Source organism: Phyllopteryx taeniolatus, chromosome 13 (assembly GCF_024500385.1).
Source record: "Phyllopteryx taeniolatus isolate TA_2022b chromosome 13, UOR_Ptae_1.2, whole genome shotgun sequence".
Classification (NCBI taxonomy): Eukaryota; Metazoa; Chordata; class Actinopteri; order Syngnathiformes; family Syngnathidae; genus Phyllopteryx; species Phyllopteryx taeniolatus.
The window spans coordinates 2,956,509-2,969,698 of NC_084514.1; the positions used below are offsets into that span (position 1 = coordinate 2,956,509).

General features: G+C 41.4%; 1 protein-coding gene across 9 annotated transcripts in view; it reads right to left on the reverse strand.

Annotated features, from left to right (window-relative positions):
* Positions 1 to 13,190, reverse strand: part of kidins220a (kinase D-interacting substrate 220a) — a 57,196-nt gene that overhangs the window by 28,751 nt on the left and 15,255 nt on the right. For all 9 annotated transcript variants that reach the window (XM_061793894.1, XM_061793895.1, XM_061793893.1 and 6 more), the window contains 9 exons: positions 12,949 to 13,114; positions 12,701 to 12,852; positions 12,298 to 12,398; positions 12,019 to 12,204; positions 11,715 to 11,855; positions 8,642 to 8,879; positions 8,337 to 8,428; positions 4,880 to 5,024; positions 4,580 to 4,742 (listed from right to left, as the gene is read on the reverse strand). In XM_061793894.1, the coding sequence (XP_061649878.1) occupies positions 4,580 to 4,742; positions 4,880 to 5,024; positions 8,337 to 8,428; positions 8,642 to 8,879; positions 11,715 to 11,855; positions 12,019 to 12,204; positions 12,298 to 12,398; positions 12,701 to 12,852; positions 12,949 to 13,114 (1,384 nt within the window). The remainder of the gene's footprint in view (positions 1 to 4,579; positions 4,743 to 4,879; positions 5,025 to 8,336; positions 8,429 to 8,641; positions 8,880 to 11,714; positions 11,856 to 12,018; positions 12,205 to 12,297; positions 12,399 to 12,700; positions 12,853 to 12,948; positions 13,115 to 13,190) is intronic.

The following is a 13,190-nucleotide window of genomic DNA, read 5'->3' on the forward strand; positions in this document are numbered from 1 at the left end:
CTGTGTTACACTAAATCAGGGTGACCAAAAGAAGGGAGTTAAAACTTGCAGCTGAAAATGCTAAAACATAAATTACTACAACTCATTATACATGGATGATAATGTTGTGTGCCAGTGTAGTTAAGATAGAACAATAATAAAGAATTTCCATATATAGGACTCTAATCAGTATTTACCTCTGAATTCAGCCAGCTCACAAATAAATAATCCAACATTGACGACAATCACTAAATTTATGCAACAGGAAATACTCTTATCAATAGCATTTTTTCTCTTTTCCCTGTGTTGGTGAATTGTTTCACAATGTGAATGGTACCAGTACAAGTACATATCTTGTCAAAATGGTGCATTGTGTTACAGCAAAAAGCAATCTATTACAGTAATTAGGTTGCTCTTGTTGTGTGTGTCGAAACTGCATTTAGGTGTGTCTGGATGTGCAAAACGCAGAGAGTCGCAAGTTTTTTTGAGCTTTTTGTCCATTATTGCCTTGGAATCTGAAGAGACACACAAACCAAAGACCTGATTCTTATCAATGGAAGATTTGTGCATGCGATAAGGCCCCAAGGCGAGGCCTGTTTAAAATGTCATCATCATTAACGTCATTTGTCCAATGGCCACGGCGAGACAGAGCGGCCATTTGGAAAGACACCCAGTGAGGAGGAAGATGAAGACAGACAGCGCTGCTGGTCAGGAACAGGAAGATGTTTCATGAGGCTTAATGAGCAAATGTGAGCGCACACCCACGTTTTGTGAAATTGCAGCTTTTTTTTTTTTTGGTCGTTCTTTTTTCTTACAAGCATGTTGTGTTTACCTTCTATAATATTGCGGTGACACAGACATAGATCATCATATTCAAAAGTTATCAGACTTACATCATGATCATAATCTGTCATTCTCTCATTAGCAAAAAGTGAACAAATATTATTGTGATTAAACAAAAATGCTGTTCTAATGAGGTGTTCCACGGATGGAGGGGGCCTGTCTGTTGAATCTAGCTGGCTGAGCGGCTGACAGTAAGTGTGTGTGACACTTCCCTGCCGCAGGAGTCGTAGGCGCTAGTGTATTGTGACAGAGTGCAACCTTTAAAGGCCAGCAACTGATGCACAACTGCGCCCAAACCCCAGCGACTCAGCCTGCGACGGCTCTCCGCCTAAGAGCATCTGTGCCTGCACAAGCACAAAGATGTCATGTCACTGCTGTGGTGTGCACACAACACTGTCCCTTAGCTGCTCCAACAAAGACATCTGAGACTAATTTGACCGCTTCCAAGTAAACCATGTCAAGTCATTAATCTATCTTGCACACTTTAATACAGGCATAATTTGACGCATGCATAACCAAAAAAAAATACAAAATGAGGAGTTCAAAGCTGTGGCACTAATTACCATTTGAAGGCTGTTGAAAGTGAAAATCATCTACTGCCACCTGCTGGTCAAAATTATACATGCCAGAAAAAATCCATCCATCCATCCATCCATTTTCTGAGCCGCTTCTCCTCACTCGGGTCGCGGGCGTGCTGGAGCCTATCCCAGCTGTCATCGGGCAGGAGGCGGGGTACACCCTGAAATGGTTGCCAGCCAATCGCAGGGCACATACAAACAAACAACCATTCGCACTCTCAGTCACACCTACGGGCAATTTAGAGTCTCCAATTAATGCATGTTTTTGGGATGTGGGAGGAAACCGGAGTGCCCGGAGAAAACCCACGCAGGCATGGGGAGAACATGCAAACTCCACACAGGCAGGGCCGGGGATTGAACCCGGGTCCTCAGAACTGTGAGGCTGACGCTCTAACCAGTCGACCACCGTGCCGCCAGAAAAAATAAATAAGGAAAATAAATACCTTTATATATAATATATATTTTAATGTGTTTACCCGGCAACAAGTTCTTTGCTGAAGCTTTCTAAGATAAAGCGTTAAGAAGTACAGTAGTGGTGTGATGTTTCTTCAGGAACAGTATAATAATATTATGGCTGGCCAATGTGCACTTTACGACAATCTTGGCCTTTTAAAATGACGTGAATCTCAGTATTTTCCTCACTGGTTAATGCCACGCATCTAAACTACATTTTCTTTGAATCATTTATTGTGTACGACAGATTTATATTTTTCAATATGAAATGTGTCTTGATAACTGCTGTGTTCGATGAATATGTCATTTAAAATAGGTAATCAGGTCCCAAATGATTATGCATATGCTGTTAATGTTAAATTTCCTAAAAAGTCTAAGTCGGTGCCATTTACATTGAACACAATTTTTTGATCATCAACAATTACATTAGCTTCTACAATATTCAGGATTTTATTCAACAAACCCAGCACCACAAGAAGAGTATTTTGGGGTGCAAAATTACTCACAATAGGCTGTTCCAAATTATACACTACAGTGTATAAAATAAAAAATAGGTTCTGAAGAAGTGAGCTGCTGTTTGGATGTATAACTTCTCTCCACTTTCATAGATTCCTTTCAAAGATGCTCCACAGGTTCTCAAAAGTGTTGAGGTCAGGTGATGATGGTGGCCACAACACGTGTTTTCTCCTTTTATACCCACAATATACAATATATACAGTATAGTACACTATACGGTGAAACTATTTGACTGCGGAAGCCAAGGTTCTTCATTTTATATCATGGCAGGATTGGTTAGTTTCGCCTTGGAAAAATGGATGATCCTGCATTGAAGGGTTGTTGGCAGAGATGGAGGTGACTCAAGTCAAATTACTTGACTCGAGGTGGCAGTTTTATGACTTACGACTTGCTTGCCATGAGACTTGACTTTGACTTGAACTGCATGACTTGACAAGTCATCTCATTTTGAGTTGGAAATCTGCATTTTAATTAAGACAGTTTGCCTTTCTTTGAAAGAAATATTTTGGAGGGGGTCATTTGCACCAACCTGGCAACAAGTCTGCATTGTTGCCCACTTGTCTGTGTGACATAGCCACCTGCATGAACAACGATGGAAGGAGCTCCAAAGATACTAAAATGTGGATTCAAGGATTATGTTGTCGATGAAGTCTGCAAAAAGAGGATGGCAACTTGCATGTCTTGTAATTTGCGCATTAAAGAGACAACAACAACAACAACGTCAAACTTCCTCCGCCGCTACTAAACTCAGAAAACAGGTCAGCTAATATAACAGTTTAGCTAGCTGGTCAAACATTAAGTTTCATAGACTGGTTTGGGCAGACAGTGCTTATTGGTGAACTAGACTTAAACGTCACTAGCGCTTAAATTGGATTGACAGCGGCCGATGCGGAAGTCGAAAACGGCGAATTTCGCCGAAAGGCGACTGATTTGCATGTATGCAAGCTGTCTGCATTATGTACAGCATATGAAACATAACCTTTAATATAATGACCATTGTCAAATGTCCAGAGTCAGTGCTTCTAAATTAGATTGTTTAATTCTGAACACAGCCACATCCCTAGTAATGTGAGCATGTGCACATGTAAGCAACCACATTATCTCTGTTGTTTATTTTTACTTCTCTCAAAAGATTTCCATTTTTTTTCCAAATGAGTTGTCAATGTGTGTCACATTAAAGGTGAAAAAAGTTGAAGATATTTATTATGGATTTGGTTTAATGTTGTTCTCCTAGGAACCATGGGAGTTAGAAGGCTGTCACCACAAAGCAAACAGCATTGTTTGTCCAGAAAAGTTGAGTTAAATTGAGTTTGAAATTTAAACTTTAAAACAATTCAGTGCAATAAATTCAATCAATCATAATCTCAGTTGTTGTTCATTTAACTTTTATACGGTGTTAATAATTTTTTTAGTGTTAGGATTTGTGAAAAAACATTTTGACTTGCTATATTGCTTAAACCAAGTAATGACTTGACTTGACTTGCTAGAAATTTAGTGGAGACTCAACTTGACTTGATTTTTTTTTTCCCCCACGGTGACTTGGGCCTTCCTTGAGACTTGAAGGTTAGTTATGACTTGAGGTTTGCTTGTGACTTGCACATATGTGACTTACTCCCAACCTCTGGTTGTTAGTATTCACGAGTCTTCTTATCTTTGATAATTGCACTTCAGTTGCATCCTTCAAACTTACTGCGCTATCATCATGTTATAATAACTCCCTGGATCCCACCCCTATTCAGAAAAGTCCAATATGTAATTGAAACATGACGGGCGAGTGTTGAACCATCTCACACAATGTGAAAGTCATTTTTACAGTTGGACTGGTCTCCACGGAATCCAGACCTTAACTGCATTTAAAATAATATTTTGGCGAATAATGAACGCAACTTTTGCCATAAAATCTTGGCAAATAACGAATACAACTTTAGACATAAAGGTTATAATATTGCTTAAAGATACTGCATTGTATCAAGAAGACTAAAGGCTATCCATCCAACCATGTATTGGTATGTGTGATTTTTTTTTTTTTTTTTTTTTTTGCTGTCAAGAACTCATCAAAAATTTGATTTAATTATATTTTTACCTTTTTCACATAAATCACGTGGTTATACCATTTTATAATGAGGTCTATGGTATCGATTTTAGCTACAAAACATGGTGACTTTTACTATAATGGCCTATGCATGAAGTATGCTTATGCACGTTCTTACCTCTCATAGATCGTCTTGAGAGAGACCTGATCAGACACTCCATCACTCTCTTCTAAAAAGAGGATGATCCATGATGTCCTGTAAGGCCACTCCTCGGTCAGATTGATCCACGACGCCAGACGATCCCAGTTGAAGATTATCTGATTTGCTCGCAAAAGACGACCTGTCAACGCAGAGGGCAGACATGGCCTGTAATCGCGCCGTAAAATCCATGAAAATGTAAATAACACCGATAGGTCACTTGGGAGTCAGGAGAATGTCATTACGAAAGATGATGAATTGAGGAGTGTGAAGGTTTACCAGTGATAGAAACAATATTGAGCAGTCTCCTCATGGTCTGGGGGCTGATGTCACTGAACCAGTCCTCAGTCACCAGCAGCTTTGTCAAGTCAAAAGACATCTGTCTGGTGATGGTCCTCTGCATCTGCCGCCGCCGGTATGTGTCCTTCGAAGATAGCCATCATTTTAAAAAATTACAGTTCCATGAGTTAATGTTACATGCTTGGAAGGGTAACACGAGTCCTAAAGGTATAGGACGCTACATTGATGATGTTTAATTGTAAAAACTGCGACTAGAACTAATCAACCTCAAGAGATTCGATGCAGCTAAGATGAGTTCCTGGAATTTGTAAGTTGGCAGTATATGTCCCCTGAATGCAAACTGCATCATGAGACCCCAGAGACGGCCTTCAGGGTCACCATGTGATCTCAGGCCAAGTCACCCAAAAACATTATGCCTAAATAAACATTGGAAACAATTCATTTAATTAATGTTCAATGCACCTTTTCATGTGTAATATATGAGGCGAAATTCACGGGAGTGTGTTAAGATTATCTTGAAAACAAAAACAAAACAAAGAACAACAACAAATGGGAACCTCTCTGAAAGCAACATTCTCATACAGCAGCCTTTCCTGTCACATAATCTGCCAAAGAGAAAAACTCTCTGTGACTCCAAGAGAAAAACAAATCAAAGAGCCACTGTCCCAAACAGAACAGTCATGACATGACGCACAGGCTAGCTATTGACACAGATCTACCGGGGAACATCTGTGATGATATCAGACAGCTGCCATGGTCATGAGCCAAGATGAGGGTTTTGGTTGACTTTGAAGTCATAATACCACTTTTGTGACCTCTTTCTGGGAGATGAAACATATGGCCACCACTCAGTCAGGGCCCAAAAGGTCCAAGTTAAAGATAGACTAAAAAGTTCAAGCTGTACATCCGCTTTGCAAACAGGCTACCATTTGACTGGTCAGACTGTGAAATTGATTTGATGGTAAAACACGTATTTGGTCGACATGGCCTTAACATCAATTTCAATCAGAAAAGTCTGCTGTATTTTCCTAGGTCACCTCATAGTGTTAATAAATAATATTGATGCTATTTGGTCGGTGGCGGGCTGTGTATTTGGTACCTGAGCCTTCAGTGGAGATTTACCCGACTTAATCCACATCCTAATACCGCCACAATCATGATGCAAGTACAGAAACCATCAATACTATACAAAAACGCAATATAACGGAATGTAACTGTGCCACATAAATCAGCTGGAACAGTTCGGAACTTGGTTTGCTCTGACTAACCAATCAGAGGACAAAAAAATGCTGCCGTTATTGTGGGACAGCCACCTGGCCCTGTGAGGTGAATTGGTTACAGAAACAATCCCGGTGCTGACGTAGCCTAAATTACATCGACCAACACTACTGTTTCTGAAGGCCCTGGACCGATTAGATTAATATGGCAACAAATAAATTCTGATTGGACAAAAACAAATAATAATCTAATATTCGCAATACACTAACGTGCTGAAAGCAGTGGAGCCTATAGAAACACAACAGAATGAAGAGAATAAATGTTGGGAATAAATTAATACAATTTCATGGAACAAATATTTGTATTTGGGCTGTACAAGAAGTAGATCAGTGCTTCTTCCCAGTGTTTGGAAAGCAGCGGAGGACTTGCTGGCCCTGATGGCTCACCGCTGCCTTTACTTACTCAAATATTCACCTAAATAACATAAGGCACAGAATGTTTCAACTTCCAAGCAGTAGGAGCTAGTCTAACTGTCACAGAGGTAAATATTTGTTTACAGACTACCTACACAGTAAAAAAATAAATAAATCATCATTTCAAACTAGAGAATGAATCATGAAAATGAGTCATTCTGTCATTTGCCCCTTCGGCCAAGAGAATGAAAGGGCAGGATGCTTCCAGAATCAAAGGGGATACCACAAGCATTTCAGTTTGACAGGGGGAGAAAAAAATGTTTAGCAAACAAGTAAGGGAGGCGGGGAGGAAGTGGAGGGTGCGTGATAAGGTCTCGCAGGGGGCAGGAAGGCATCAGCGACAGCAGCAGAGTCGCTTAGCCTCCTGCCAGCAGAGTCGGTGCCAGTGTTTTGTTGCGGAGGCCCACTGCTGCTCAGCCTTGTCATTAGACGGTGGCAACGCAGCAGGAAGGATAAATAGCCATTACATCAATTACACCAGGAGCCTTGGCTGCACACCCAGCACCGCACTGTCTCTTTCTCTCTCTCGACCTATCAGCATGTCTCCTGCTGTCCACTGGCCTCCACGTCGCCTGCCAAAGCCACGCCTGCACTGAGCATCCTCTTCAGGAGGCGACGGAAATTAGAAAGCAGCAAGGGTTTTTATGGCGCTAGGTCTCACCCTCGGCAGCACACAGTTTCCTGTCCAGGCAGAGTTGATTGTTCAAAATACAGTGATGAACGATTTACGATACTGCCTAATCAATTATTTTAGTTTACTTGGCAAATCCATAAAATTAACTGCCCCCTCAAACTATCTCAACATTTTACACGTAAATGATTCCCATGAGTATATGACAATGCCCATAGAATATACAATGGATCTTACTGACCTTAGACAAGGGGCTCACACATCTCTGTGTTGGCTGCTAAGTACAATAAAGTTGACAATATTTTACTATTAAAGTTTGAAAAATGGAATAGACTGCTTCCTGTGCCACAGGCAACAACAACGCAATTTTGTTGTTCCTTTTCTCCTTCCACATGTAGGTGTCTGTGCTTACAGATGTGCAGGAAACAACTGTAACATTTAACACTACTAATTCATTCAGTTTAATATAATAGTAGTAATACCATTGATACTTTTAATTACAATGAGTATCGTTAATAAAATTCATGATGTACACACAACTTCCTTACCCCTGTTGCAATCCCACTACCTTATCACTCTCAACTCAACCGGTTGAGGAAGATGGCCACCCTACTGTGAGTCTTGGGTTTGTTTGAGGTTTCTTACCAAGATGGGAGTTTTTCCTTGCCTCTGTCACCTAGCGCTTGCTCATGTGTGTTTCGGTTAGTTTGTAAATGTGTCATAACCATGCTTTTAGACCTGCTCCATATATAAAGTCCCTTGAGATAACTAACAGTAACAATAAAATTGACTTGACATGAGAAAGTGAGCTGCGTTAAGTCTTTGTCAAGCGACTCATCTCCGAAGTAGTAATCTTGTCACGCGTAATCAAAAGTACAGTATTTATTGTTTTTACCTTTTAATATTATTTTTATACTTTTATGATATAGTTGAGACTGTTAAAATGTTATCTAAAACATTACTTATGTGGTTAAGGTTTTGTTGTGGTCTGCCATTATTATCTACGGGAGTAATGGATTCTAAACTTGAACAAATTAGACGTCAACCAGCATCCTGAAATAGATTGTGTTCGACTTCAGGGGTTTTACTCTCCATGATTTAAAACAATCTTTACCCTGCGGTTAAGAGCATTCTTGCTGCCAAACTTGGCCTGGTCTGGAGCCAGGCTATTCTGAGACATCTTCCTGTCAACATCTTCATTCCAACCTGGGGTTGAAAAAAAAGAAAGAAGGAAAGAATAGAATGAGGTAAATTCTCAGGGCATTGACGCGATCGCAACTGGACTATTCTGGTTGTCTTAGAAGATGTTTCCCCTCTCACCCGAGCAGGCTTCATCAGTTCATGCAACAAGGCTTAGTTAGGACACACTCGCCTAAGAATGAGGTGAAATATGATTTTCCACGAAAGGTTTTGCTGTACCTTCCGCAGCCAAGCCGTCGCCATTACTGGGTGCCGCCATGCAGAGCTTCCTGGCTGTGCTAAGACCTCTGCTGTTGAGGAAAACTGGCAGGTGGACAATGTTCCTCATGTAGTCATGGCCATTGATGTTGGAGTCTCTTAACACACTGTTGAGGTTTTGGTTGATGGCTTTAATGATGATATGAGGGTCGCTGGCGAAGATGGAGATGAAGGGCCCCTTGGAGAAGAGAACTCGCACCTAGCAGGAGAAGCAGCCATAAAACATGTCAGGCAAAGAGGAAATAAAACCTAACCAGTTGGTTTATGGATATCTGTTTTTAAAACAATTTGTTGTTATTGTTTTTTAAACCAACAGTAACAATATATGGATGAGCATGTGAAGCTGACCGAGACATACAAGTACATACAAGTAGCAGCGGAGGCAAATTGTGAATCACAAGTTCACCACGCCGCAAAGCGCATTAGGGGGTTTTCCACCAATCAGCCCAGCCACTTTGAGTTCCTGGTAGCAGGAGTTCCTGTGGCCCATGTGGTTTGTGTTTCCATCGCAGTTATTAGTTCAGGGTGGCTTGAGCAAATGAGGCTGATGTTGCTCATTACTGACACACTACTGGATCAAAAATAAATGCTGGCATTTCAAGCTTTCAATGTCTTATTTTATATCCTAATCTAAATTTCCAATATTTTTGATACGTTTAAAACCTAATCCTTTATCCAGGTGAGGCAATTGAGAACTGATTCTCTTTTGCAATGCCAACCTGGCTGCAGTCTACAGTCTTTGAGGTAGGGAGTGTTATTATATACAGGTCCATTTCAATAAATTAGAATATAGTTATTCTATTTTATTAAGATGATATACCTAAATAGCTTGTGCAACAGAAGCTTGCAGATGACTATAGATGTGATTTATCAGCTGGAAAATACAATAGGGACATGAGCCTGAAGCCTTACAGTGTTCCAGTACAAATTTGAGAACAATAAATCACATATATAATCATGTGCAGTCTTCTAAATGTATTTATATACAGCGGCTGAAATAAGTATTTAACGCATCACAATTTTTCTCACTAAGTATATTTCCAAAGGTGCTACTGACATGAAATTTTCACCAGAAGTTGGGAACAACCTAAGTAATCCATACATACAAAGAAAGTAGAACAAATAAGATCAGAAATTAATTTGTGTGTAATAATGTGAAATGACACAGGGAAAAAGTATTGAACACATGAAGAAAGGGAGGTGCAAAAAGACATGGAAAGCAGGACATGGACATATAACACCTAAAATCTATCAATAATCAAACAGCAATCCAACCCCTTGTCAGTGCAAATGAAAATCAGATGGTTCAGTTCTAATTGATGGCCTACAAAAAGGTCTCATTGCCAAGATGCAAGTCAAGACACATCTCATGATGGGTAAGAGCAAAGAGCTATCTCAAGACCACCGCGGATTAATTGTTGCAAAACATAACGATGGCATTGGTTACAGCTGCATATATAAGCTTCTGAATGTTCCAGTGAGCACGGTTGGGGCCATACTACGCAAGTGGAAAGCCAATCATGCCACCATAGATTTGTCTCGATCAGGTGCTCCTCACAAGATTTATGACAGAGGAGTGCAAAGAATAATCAGAAGAGTTGGGCAGCGGTGGACCTTGCTGCCGGGACAGCAGCGGATCTCACCGCTGAGGACTCTGTGGTGAAGTCTGCCGCTGCGGCTCGCCACCAAGCCCGTCTTTGGCCCGGCGATGTAAACTCGGCGAGCACATAGTTTGTCCGGCCAGCTCCATGTCCACCAAGTGCGGCTCAGCGGGAAGACCTAAAGATCGGTGTTTGGAAGCATCACGCCCCTCAGCCCCGGCCGAGGAAGACGCACAAGCCCGCTTGGGCTTGGACCTCCATTAGTTAGCGTGGCAAGCCCGTGGCGAGGTCTGCGACCGCTACGTTTGATCGGTGATTCAAAGTTTTGCTTTTCAATGTATTTTAATCCTCTTATTTCGAGCCTTGTGTGACACCGCATAATGGTGGCTCTGTCAATGAAAAAGTAAATGCCCACAGAGGTCTGTCAACCAATCAGTGTTCGTCAGCACAGCCTACCCCCCCCCCCCCCCCCCCCCCAAAGAGTTCCTGGTAAACTCTCAGAAGACCCTAAATAATCCAGGGGGAACCTCTCGTACCCTGGTAATATTTTTTTGGTGCCCACACAGGGGGAACTGAAGCTATCAGGGTAGCTAGTTCCTGCAAAGGAAAAGCGCCTCTGGTGATTCATCATGTATCTTTCTACAGTATACAATCACATTGTTTTTGACCAGTGACTATTGAAGGTCACATCTGCATTGGCCATACTTTTCACTTATCTACTTTTTTTTTTGTAGTCTATGGTTTTAAGTGAGTATTTTTGGCCAATATTTTCTTGAATAAAATCCAAAATGTATTACTATAACACAATCCCCTCCACTAACTTACTTGATATGGTCAACATCTCATTGTTATAAAATTTGATTTTTAACAGGAATTAACAGTTTTAGCACAACAACAGTCCTGTGTGAATTCATCTTATCATAGTCATAGTGACTTGCCGCAGAGTCTCACAAATCTTGTACCCGCAACACAAATTCTTGGGGATTTTCTACGGTGCTAACTAAAAGGCAGTGTCCGAGCGTCACGGGACATGGATTTGTGTGGCAGGTTTTCACGGTTTGTTAACCCTTGACCATTTAGCCTCACGCTCTCCGCACAGGAAAATGAACCACCGCCTCAGCAGCAGCAGCTGTTGGCAACATCACGTGAACTTCGCATAATGCACGCGCATACTTAAGATGAGAAAATTACATTAGCACACAGGAGATTGCAATCTACTTTGGGATCACTCCACAAAATAATATTTGGCTAAAGGGGGAATGATTCTATTAGAGCAGCTGGGACTAAGAAGCTAAACTTAAAGGGAAGCTGTGGCAGCTGAGAACAAGAGGGCAGTTGTATACCTCCGGTGTGTGCTCAGAGACAGAAAATTAGGATCATGGGAACAACTATTTTGAACTACAACAGTGACAACCACCACTACAATTACACACCGTGTCCAGCATCTGCAGCACTTTGTCCTGTTCACAGGCATCCAGCCCGTCTATGATGACGGCCATTCGAGTCTGGTTCTGGGTAAAGCCATCAATGGTCTTGGCCATCTTTGACATTAGCTCTACCTCATGCTTCAGAACCTGCCGTGACAAGAACGAATAAAGGCTTCAAAACATTTACCACGTTAAACCAGATAATTTGATCTTTCTGATAAATTACTAAAAAATGTGTATTTAATCAATTTTTAAGATCTCAAGGAATCCAATGCATCTCCAATGGGATCAATTGATCCACTTAATCTACCTTCATAAAGCCTTCACTCTTGAGCTGGTGCAGGTTGTTGGCAGCCCTGTGCAGGCGTTTCCTCTGGGAGTTAAGAACAGAGTCTCCCACCTGCCACCAGGTCTTACAGTTAAGCAGCAATGCCAGGCCCACCACACTGGCCATGGCGATCAGCACCGCGTTCACCGTCAGGTTTTCAGAGTCCACCTGGACAACAAAGGACAGATTAGTCTGAAACACAACACATCCAGATCATGTGTTTGTAAGAATATTCTGTAGTTTCTCATCTTTTTAACCCACCTTAAATATTACCAGCAAGGCTAAGCCAGCGATGAGGCAGCAAAGCGTCAAGGCAAACAGCACAAAGGAAGGCATGCAGCATGTCTTCTTCCACTTTTTACCTGGTAGGTGGGAGGGCAAGAGATGTGTAATCCTGCTTGTAATGTCCTAATATTAATAAAACAGCTTTCTTAACCATTTAATAATGCACAGATAAAAGTAAACACCAATTGTGTGCGGCCCTAATTGACTTATTGCCGTTTAAAAAACCACGGTAACAAGAAGTCTGTCCAAATAAAAAGCTCAAATGATAAAGACATGGCATCCAAATGAAATCTGGAAACTGTAAATTTAAAATATAAATCCACTCTTCAACTGTGACTTGCTGAAAGCTGGCGTCATAATTGAAAGACAGCAAAGTCACCTTGGATCTCATCATTCTTGAAAACCCTGAACAGCCTGGTGGCCATGAATCCAAACTCCCTTTCACAAGCATCTGAGAGTGTGGCAATCATCTCAGCCATGGAGGTCTCCCCTCCCACACTGGACAGCCGATTGTAATCCGTGAACAGGAACCTGTCATCAATGAGAGAGGAAACCTCTCTCTCTTAACATGCAAAACCTCTGGAAAAACAGCTCATTTGGCATCAGAGTTTTGTGTTTCACTGTCACCTGACAGGCAGTGCACGGGTGGTTTGCTCAGGCAGTTCGGGGGGATTGACAAACATCAGTTTCAGGAGGAGCTCCAGGTAGCCAATTTGCCTGGCAAGGCGGGTGCTGATGACCCACGCCCAGTTCCAGCTCTCTCTCTCACGTCGGCTTCCAAAGTACACTAAAACTGAAGACAAAACAGCCAAGATTTGTCATTTAATTATTTTAACATCGGTACATTCACAAGTATATTCAACTAGCGA